General features: G+C 47.2%; 1 protein-coding gene across 1 annotated transcript; it reads left to right on the forward strand.

The window, feature by feature from the left end:
• The first annotated feature begins 775 nt into the window (after nucleotides 1-775).
• Nucleotides 776-8,720, forward strand: LOC114064129 (ficolin-1-like). The gene is made up of 9 exons (XM_027896895.1): nucleotides 776-881; nucleotides 1,727-1,840; nucleotides 2,355-2,408; nucleotides 3,446-3,481; nucleotides 4,153-4,188; nucleotides 6,002-6,129; nucleotides 6,535-6,664; nucleotides 7,226-7,360; nucleotides 8,352-8,720. Exons 1-9 carry the CDS (start codon nucleotides 803-805, stop codon nucleotides 8,597-8,599), a joined length of 960 nt encoding a protein of 319 aa, XP_027752696.1. The 5' UTR covers nucleotides 776-802; the 3' UTR covers nucleotides 8,600-8,720.
• The last annotated feature ends 1,163 nt before the right edge of the window (nucleotides 8,721-9,883 follow it).

The raw sequence follows: 9,883 nt of genomic DNA on the forward strand, positions 1-9,883 counted from the left end.
CCTGCTAATCCATTTTCCCTTTCCTTCTGGAAAGCTTTCTTCTGAAGGAAGAAAGATGACGATCTAATTTCATCCCAGGAACTGCATACACAGCATATTGGACTTCTAGTAATGCTGCCACAAATTAGCAGAGCACAGCAACAGGAAAGAAAACAAGAAATTCTACTTGCTAATGGAATAGAGAGGTGGTGGAAAAAATCAAATGTGCTCTGCCTACCTATCCTTGCCTGGATGCACAGAGTTTGAACTCCATGACAGTCATGGATCATGTATAAACAGAAGTCTCTGTTTGAAGGGTTGGGAAGTGGCGCTGCACTGGTGGGAAGGCAGAGTGCTGCAGTGTGAGGTCATGTGTACTTCTTTCTGCCACTGGCCTCAGCTGACCTTGGGCTTTTGACTCCCAGTGCCTCATTTTCCCCATCTACACAATAAGTTCTGCTCTTCACAAAGGGCGAGTAGCAGGTAGGATGGGGGGAGATATCTACACTTAGCTAAACACATTTTTGCTCTTTCATTTTCTCTAGAAACACAATATGAGAAGGGAAAGGCATACAGACTTTTCAGAGGACAGAGGTAAGGCAGCTGGGGCAGCCAGGCTAGAACTTTCCAATCAGACTTGTGGAAAATGGCTTATCTGGGAAACAACTTGAGACCTAGCCAGGCCCCAGCAGCCAAGTGCAGAGGTGGAGCTTACATTGGGGCTGTTTGTTAGATATAAAAGGCTTGGATGGGTCAGTGTTGACCACAGCGCCTGTGAGGTGGCTGAGAGAAGCTGTACAGAAAGCAGAGAGCAGTGCTGGCCATGGGAAAGGCACCCCCAGCTCTCCTGGTACTGCTCAGCCTGACAGCGAGTATTTGTGATGCTGAGGACACCTGCTCGGGTGAGTGGAGCACAAATCTTACTGCCATCCCACTGAGACAGCCTGTTTCATCTCTCCCCATAAGAGTAGGAGCTGGGGGTGGGGGAGGGGGGTGGAGTGGCATATAATTTTGTTCCTTCTATGCTTTTTTAAACTCAGCTGCAAGTAGTGGGAGGGCAAGGGGGATGCTGAAGTCTGAGAAGCCACTTAACAAAGCAAATTCCAATTAAAAATGCAACATCCTTCCCCAGTCACCACCGGGATCTCTAGGAACAGGCTGTTCCTGTTGAGATTTTCCATCCTGGTTAAGGTTTTTGTTGGTGATGCCTTGGCACAGTTACCAAAGGATGCAGAAAAATACAGAGGATCGGTGGATGCCTGCTGGGTGCCAGGCACCCTGGAAGCCTGGGGATGCTATGCAGTGCAGTGTTCTGTTTGTATTCCTCATGAAGGCCATAGGGAAATTTCAAACTGACCTGCCATCAGGAAATTTAAGAGAACACTTACTGTCCACAGATCCATCAGTGTCACTTACTCCACTGTTAATATTCCACTGGTGTACCTCTCAGCTTTTGTTTTATTAAGCTGCAGTGTATTTGTCATGCAATGTCATATATATTTCATATAAATCAGCCTCCTCTCCTACTGAACTCTCCTGAGGTAGGACAGATTCAGAGTCTGGCTCCCCTAAAATGTGAGATCCTCAATGCCATTCATACAACAGCTGTCAATCCACACAACACCTTCAAATTTCCACACTCATTGCTTTTGATCAAGTTTTTCCTCAACTTCAGAGGGTTTGCTTTCCTCTCCAAAATATTTCAGAACCCTAATAATCTCCACAAACACTGTCTTCATTTCCTCAGAGGTGAGAATAGTGGGACTGGGTGATGCTGACCGACTCGCCATTCTCCAAGGATGCCCAGGTATCCCAGGTGTCTCTGGCCCAAAAGGAGAACCAGGTCTCCCAGGAAAAAAAGGTGAGACCCCTAAAGCCAAGGATGAGAACTGTGATACGAGACAGCTTTTTTGCTTTGGTTAAGGGAAGCAAGATGAGGCTTCAGCAGTGGCAGCCTTGGCACTGGTCGCTGTTAACAACTGGAGAATCAAATAGGAGTGGAAAACACCCCCAACTAGACATGTTCTGATACACATGGAGTCACCTGTTTCTTCCCCGAGTCCTGTCACAAGTCTGAAAGTCAAAAGACATGCTAGGGTGTGAAATGTCATAATTCATTTGTTTCTCTGCAGCAAAATAACCCATTTATTTTCTGCAGATTAGGACTTAAACTGACAGTGTAAGTGTAGTGAGGCTTCAACAAAAGAAAAGGAGTAAGGAAAAAGAGTAAACTACATTGCAAGACTGAATGTAATTTAAAAAACCCAGCTCCCTTTCTTCTGCGAAAGTGAAGGCCCAGCTATCCCGGATTTTGTGACCTCTCCCCTCTGGTCAGCTTGCAACGTGCACATAAAAAAATGAGTCTTTCTTTACAGGAGAAATGGGAAACCAGGGATTCCCTGGGAAAGCAGGACCACCTGGTGCAAAAGGTAACGCATAACATATTCAGTTCTAATCCATAAATCTCCCCAAGCTCAGGACAAGTATTGGGAGACTGGGTCTACAGAAATGAACTGCAGGGTTGGCCATAGTCCAGGAAACAGCCCTGAAGTAGCATAGTCAAAGCCTGATTTTGGGGTATGGCTATTGCATGGAGTGAGCTTTAGAAACAGTGTCCTTGAGTGGGACCGCAGCACAGAGGAAGATACTACTCTTCTCAAAGTTCCCACTGATCCTTAACAGCACCCTAAAATCAGACCTCTCCCTATTCCCCACTCCTACCCTTCCTCCACCGAAAAACAAACCTGCCCAAATATCCCGCAGCTCTGAGGAACTTTGAAAGTCACTGCAGAGCTTCATCTCAGAGGCCTCAGAGGCTGTTGGCAGTGCTTCCAACAGCCTCCAGGTTTGGACTCCGTGCACAATGCCCACTTGATTAGAAGGATGGGATCAAACCACCAGGAAACATCTGACACACGGTGAGGTTTTCTTTGTAATAGGATGAGCCCTTGAAAAGAGCAACATGTCTGTTGAGAAACTGGCTTTCCTCACCCAGCTTGTACTTAGGATCTTCAGCAGGGCCTGTGTGCTGCAAATGTTGGAAATGTAACTCTTCTAAAAGAAGGGAGTTCCCAGTACAAAGTAGCACCCAGGAACTGAGCACTGACAAGCAGGGAAAACACCTTGGCCAAAAGCACCACAGACTTGAGCTGAAACTTCAGTAGGAGACGGACAAACCCACTGAAAAAGCAGCTATTGCACAAAATCTCACAAGTGTCTGACTATAAACAGGAGGTGGCACAGCAGTTCTCTCTTCCCTGTATCTGGGTCTTCCTGCTGTATCCGAGAGATACTGTTGTTCAAGAAAACATGGCAGCACCACCTGGGACACTCAGTTCAGCACCGTACCTTTGCACCTCTTGACAGGCTCTCTTGTACATCTGGGACATATTGAGGGCCTGGGGCAGCCACCTGGGCAGCCACAGTAATTCGTATGTGATGAGCATTTTCCTCTTGTGTTTTGCAGGAGCAGCTGGAGAGCCCGGCTTGCCAGGACTGAAAGGTAAATCATGCTGTGCTGAATTCAGCATGTAAGCTACTTTGTTAGACTTCCACCTGTACTGTTCTGCAACAACACACCAGAACAGAGCAATTATAGAGAAATAGAAGTACCCCACTAGGAATTGGATGGAGCTCTTTGGTGAGAGTTGTGCCCCATCATAGGCTCAGCCCTGGCCCAGGTGCTGTGGGCAGAACTCTTCCCAAACCAGCTCTTCAGCAACAGGTACTGCCCTCCGCTCCAGAACCTGGTGTTGCTGCCTGGCACCATCAGCTTGTGCACCAGCCAGTAGCCACCCCATGAACCTTCTGGGCAGCCTGCAGAGCTGCTCCCGGTGTCTCAGGGTGCTGGGTGTCTTTGCTGTAGTTACAGGGGTCTATGTATGACTTGGGCTCCCATATGACCCCCCCCATGCTCTCCAAGGTCTGTGCAGATGGGCTGGTGGGTCTCCTCTGGTGGGCCTGGGAGCAGCCAGGGCAGAGCTTATATTTAGTTACTCCTCTTGCCTGGTTTCTCCATGCCTTTCATCTGTTTAGCGCAGAGGAGCCAAGGGCTTCCTGTAATATCACAGCTCTCCAGTTCAGCTAGATTTGTCTTGGCAATGATGCCAGCTGCTGGGGGGAGTGCTGACTGTGGAAGCTGAAGAAAAATTGATGATGTTGTTTGTCCAATAGGAACAAAAGGAGAGCCTGGATTTCCAGAAATATGGGGTGAGTTTCGTTCTAGGTCCATGCCATTGTCAGCTTTGAAGAGTTCATGTTGGTGGACTACCTGCAACAGAAGTCAGGACAGGAATAAGAAAAAATTCAGAGTGACATTAAAGGACAGAGTAAGGAAATATCACAGTTAACCAATTTGATTCTCACAGGTACATGCAGCTTCTGTGGGTCTATTCTGTACTCCAGTCAGGCCAAGAAAGTCATGTTCTCTGAGCACTATTCGGGTCTCCTGTTCTCTGTGTGGGAGAGATAGACCTGGAGGAGGTCTATCTGAGTTTTTTGGAGCTTCAGTGTCCTGGTTTCCAAGATGAAATCATTAGAAAGAGCTGTATGGACATGCAGCTACTTAAAAGGCAGTTACACCCCTCCACTTGCTGGAGTGGGAAGCTTCCGTAGATGCAGAGTTCACATATGTGGTAGTGATCAGATTAACCTAATCATTGGAAAAAAGATGGGGAAAAAAAAGGGAGAAAGAAAACAAAAAAGCTTCAGTTAACCCATCTGACTTCATGAGCTAAAGCCAGAGCTACAACCTGCTCTGGCTACAACTGGGTGTTGCATGGCCACAGTCACATGCAGGGCCAGGCAGATCAGAGCTGCTGTAACACCTGAGGGACTGGGATGCCACTGAACTGCCCCCTGCTGCCCCAGCCACTCCTCTGCCCTTTTATGTTTACTGGGCATGTAAAACATTTGACTAATAAGGAAAAGGCCAAGTCCAGGACCATACCTCCATTAGGATGGACATCCATGCCCACAAGACCGTCTGGTACAGCTGTGCATCCATGCACCACACAGCACATTGGGACATCTGCACCACCAGCATCATCGTCTGAGATCATCTCCCAAAACTTTCCCTAAGACAGACACAGATGCAGGTTTAGGCTGGGATGTCTGATAGGGACCATTTCAGTCACAGGTGAATCTGAGCTTCCGTTTGCAGGTATGGTTTTGGGAAGGAAAAAAATTATGCTTAATATGTACATCTATGTATATATATATTATATATATTCAAAAGTGTTGTCTGTCTTGGGGAAACCTCAGTGTGGCCCTTCAGTACTTAAAAGGTGTTTATAAAAATGCTGGAGAGTGATTTTTTACATGGGCATTGAGTGGACAAGGGGGAATGATTTAAAATGAAAAGAGGATTCAGATTAGGTATTAGGAGGAAATTTTTTACTCAGAACAATTTGAGTAGGGTGGTGAGGCAGTGGCACAGGTTGCCAAAAGAAGCAGTGGCTGCCCCCTCCATGGAAGCGTTCAAGGCCAGGCTGGATTGAGTTTGGAACAATCTTGTTTAGTGGAAGGTGTCCCTGCCCATGGCATGGGGGTGGAACGAAATTTAAGTTCCTTCCAACCCTAAACAGTCTGTGATGCTATGATTCAATCCACAGACGATGATCTGAACACTGTTCACAGCTGCATGCCAGGGAGCTGTCTCTCTGTATGACTATTCCTTTTCTGCCAACTCCACACACATCCTATGTGTCCTCCAAACATTTCGGAGCATGGACAAATTCCTTCTCAGAGCAGCTCCATCACCCAGACCCCCAAGAGAGTCACTGTGAATGAGAGGAATCTGAGCACCTTAGACCATCTCTTAGAAGGGGCCCATCTCCCCTGCAATATATGGACTCAGAAACCATGGCAGGGTTTATTTCCCAGAAGCTGCATGCCAGGGTCCTGCAGTGCTATGAGCTAGCTGGGTGCTGAAGGGCTCCAAGCCTCAAGGCTGGTGTGCTCCCTGGATGCAGTGAGCACATTATAACTCCTTCCATGTGATCTCTTTCTCTGATTTGCACAGAACCCAAGAATTGCCAAGAGCTGTTGGGCAAAGGGAAGATCTTGAGCGGCTGGTACACCATCTACCCCCAAGGCTGCAATGCCACAGCTGTCTTCTGCGACATGGACACAGATGGTGGGGGATGGATTGTGAGTAGGATGAGAGAGGGAGGTTTGTATGTTCCTAAAGTGATTTTTGTTAAGGCTGAAAAGGGTGGCTCCAAAATAGAACCAAAAGGGAGGAAAACACTGACTGAGCAGACAGCCGAAGTTCACATTAGCAAGCCAGTGTGAATCCCTGTGTGGATGAAGGAGAATCTCTCAGGAGTTGTCTCTGGGAGCAGATCAAGAGCCACTCGCTGCTTAAATCAGCAAATCATTTTGTCCTTATTTCCAAGGGCAGATGGAGGACATCCTCTATTGAGGGACTCCTTTGAGGTTTGCTCCCCAGAGACCTACAAGAGTGTCCTGATGCAGGGGGCCGTGTACCTCAGGTGCTGTGGATGCTTTGGGCGAGGGATGGGCTGGTTTGGCTCAGGGTCTCCTTTCCTCTAGGTTTTCCAGAGGCGCTGGGATGGGTCAGTGAAATTCTTACGAGATTGGGATTCATACAAACGTGGCTTTGGCAACCAGCTGACAGAGTTCTGGATGGGGAATGACAACATCCACTTCCTCACCTCGCTGGGTAAGGTTTGCCTCTGTCCCGGGCCGGGGCCATGAGAGTCCAATGCCTGTACCACATTGGATCATTAAAGACCTCTGAGCTTCTTGCATCCATTTGATGCCCCCTACTGTTAATCCCCAGCAGGATGTAGGTTCTTGCAGCCAATTACATAGAGGAAATTGTAATCTTAAAAAAAACCAACAAAGAATTCAAGAAAGAGAATGAGCTGGCTCCATGGTCTATCCTGGAGACAGGCCAAAACATTTTCCTACTCAACTGGTTATGTTGGCGTCATCTTGTCCACACAAAGGCTTGAAGTCAGAGCTGTGTGCAGGAGTCCTGAGCATGTAGCTTTCAGTGCTCATGACCACCCACCATTATATCAGAGAAGGTGCTTCCCAAGAAAACCATCAAAGGCAGAGGATATTAATATCCTCTGTGGGAATATTAAATAAAACATAATTTCTCACGTAGAGGAAGTTTCTCTCAAGATAGCTCAGGGCTCCTTAAACCCCCTCCCCTGACATCCAGGGACGTATCCACCATAAGCTCTGCACCACTGCTGTCAACCTTTTCTTCTAGGACCCTGTGAACTCCGCATTGACCTGAGAGACTTTGAGAACAACTACTATTTTGCCAAGTATGCTTCATTCAGAGTTTTGGGAGAGTCTGAGAAATACAGACTGGTTCTAGGGGACTTCCTTGGTGGAAATGCTGGTAAGTTTGAGGCAGCTCACTGGGAAAATATGTTTTACTAGAGCATTTCAGAAGTGCTCAGCATCTATAACGTAGAGCTGTATCATGCAAACTCCTTGTATCAGCTACATTTTATAACGATTTTTTAAAACTGGCCATGGTACCTCTGGGTGCATGACCTCTAGGTGCAGGGAAGGAGAGAGACACCCATCATAGAAGTGTGGCCCAGAGCATTACCTACAAGCCCAGCCACATGTTTCAACAGAAAATGTGGAGCCTGGTCCTGAGCAGCACCCAACCCAATTGACCTTCCCAACAGCTCTGGAGCAACCAGGCCAAGTTCTGCTTTTGATTACTTTGGCAGGAAATATTTGACCATGAAGTCTGGCATTTCCAGGCCTGGGGTGCTGTTCAGCTGTTGCAGCATCAGCACCGCATTCTCTTGATACCTGACATTTTGCTTTTCTTTAAAAATCACAGGTGCTGTGCTGGGGGTCAAGGTCCTGATCCTGGCACTGTGGAGTGAGGCCAGGGCTGCCTGTCCCCACCGGGTCCCCACATTTCACCCTGCTCACATTCACAGCAAACAAATTTCCTGCAAAATTCAATATCCCTCATAAAAGAATGAGTGAATCAACACCTGAGAAAGCAGTGCACTGCGTTTATGTGACTTTGTACACTGCAATTCTGTCTAGTATTTGAGACACCAGTGTGTCTGCAGAGAACCTGAGCAGTGCAAGAGAAGTGACACCTGTGTATCTGCAAGGAGAATCTGACCCATTTGATTAACAGGCATAGCTAAATTGTCTGTGTGTTTTAGCAGAGCTCAGGATTCTTCTTTTGTCCACGACCAAGGAAGAAACCTGGGCAACTGGGGCAACATTACAGCGGGATATATAAAATCTGCCTTGCACCCAGCAAGGGCCACTGGTGCCCAGCAAGGGTGCACAGGCACATCAAGGTCCTGTTTGTGATCCTTACTGCGGTAACTGTGAACCTGTGCTCTCTGCAGGAGACTCTTTATCATACCACAGGGACATGCCATTTTCAACAACAGATCAGGACAATGACATGAGCTCCTTTAACTGTGCCACAGAATACAAGGGAGCGTGGTGGTACAATGACTGTCATTACTCAAACCTGAATGGGATGTACTGGATGGGTATGCACGGGAGCTACGCTGATGGTATCAACTGGAAGACAGGCAAAGAATACCACTATTCTTACAAGCGAACAGAAATGAAATTCAGGCCAGTCTAATATGGTGAGATGGTACCTGACTAGCACCAAGAGGTGCCATTCACCAGCCAAGAGAAGACAGAAAACATAAAGTTTGAGGACAAAAATAGACCAGGAAGGATATTACAGGTTGTGCCTTCTATGTAGAACAGACTTTGAGGCCAGAAGAGATCAGTACTGGTTTGAAATCCCTTAAGCACCAGACTCTCCCCCTGACTACCTTCAGCAGCCCTAGTGATGCTGAGCCCAAGTGTCTTTTTCTGAAAAGTGCTTTACCTTGATTTAAAAAACAAGTGATAGGTGAGGTCACCGCATCTGAATAAAGCTCTCTGATATTATTACCCTAAATGTAATTACTGGTAATTTTCAATCTAATCCATGTATGTGAAGCCTCCAATATTCTTGCAGAGTCTTTCTGTTGGACCTAAGAGTCATCTGAATGGTACTGAATTCCTCACCTGCCACCTCTCCTTGCAGGCTGTGATGGAGCCATGGCATAGAAAAGCATGGAAAGGACTGAGCTTCCAGCACAGGGCTGTCAGCATCACCCCTTCCTTCATTCCCTTCCCAAATCCTCCAAGGCCTCAGGTGGGACCCCAGCTCCTGGAACCACAGCAGAGTTTCTCAGCATTCCCCACCATGACACAGTTGCATCTGGCCCCACAGCCAGTTTCAGCCACTCCGCCAGGGCACGTTTCTTGATCTCATTTGCCCCTGCAGACCAAGAACTGTATGCAAAAGTCTGTGTGGTACCAAGACACTACAGCAGGTACCACCGTTTTCCATTTCACCACTTCTCTACCCCCCAGGAGCTTAATTTTGTTTTTCTCCTTCTCCCAGTCTGATTTGCATACCCTCACCAGGAGCAAGGTCCCACAGCATCCAGCTGTATCTCACTCATCAGCTCCTGATGCTGATGCAGTAGCTTTTCAGAGAGGCCCAGGATGCTGCCACAACAGCTCTAGAGAACCACAGACTCCTCTGCAGAGGTACAAGCAGGTGTGACAGCCTGGGCTTCAACATAGCTAAAATGCTAAATCCCCTTTCTTTGTTCTCCTCTAGCTTCTTTTTTAACTACATAGAAACCATCAACATTTAAATTTTGTTTTTGAAGGACATTGATATCTGTGGGGGGATTAAGAGAACACCAAGAGCAGTTTACTCAAGCCCATCTAGTTGATATTGCCATAGCACAATATGACTCCACAGAGGAAATATTCAGGTATGACAAGCCATTAGCAGTGCTAGGTGAGGTGGTTTGGATCTTGCTGCAGAGTGAAATTATCCTGAGTCCCTATGCTGGTT

The sequence above is a fragment of the Empidonax traillii genome, unplaced genomic scaffold, assembly GCF_003031625.1.
Source record: "Empidonax traillii isolate 1590-97213 ecotype Southwest subspecies unplaced genomic scaffold, ASM303162v1 scaffold520:size1094406, whole genome shotgun sequence".
NCBI lineage: Eukaryota > Metazoa > Chordata > Aves > Passeriformes > Tyrannidae > Empidonax > Empidonax traillii.

Bases quoted from the DNA above. Each gene is read 5' to 3' on its own strand.
- LOC114064129 (XM_027896895.1), top strand. From the start codon at position 803: ATGGGAAAGGCACCCCCAGCTCTCCTGGTACTGCTCAGCCTGACAGCG. The intron at 1,841-2,354 runs GTGAGACCCCTA...CTTTCTTTACAG, and splicing joins AGGTCTCCCAGGAAAAAAAG to GAGAAATGGGAAACCAGGGA. The intron at 6,130-6,534 runs GTGAGTAGGATG...CCTTTCCTCTAG, and splicing joins CAGATGGTGGGGGATGGATT to GTTTTCCAGAGGCGCTGGGA.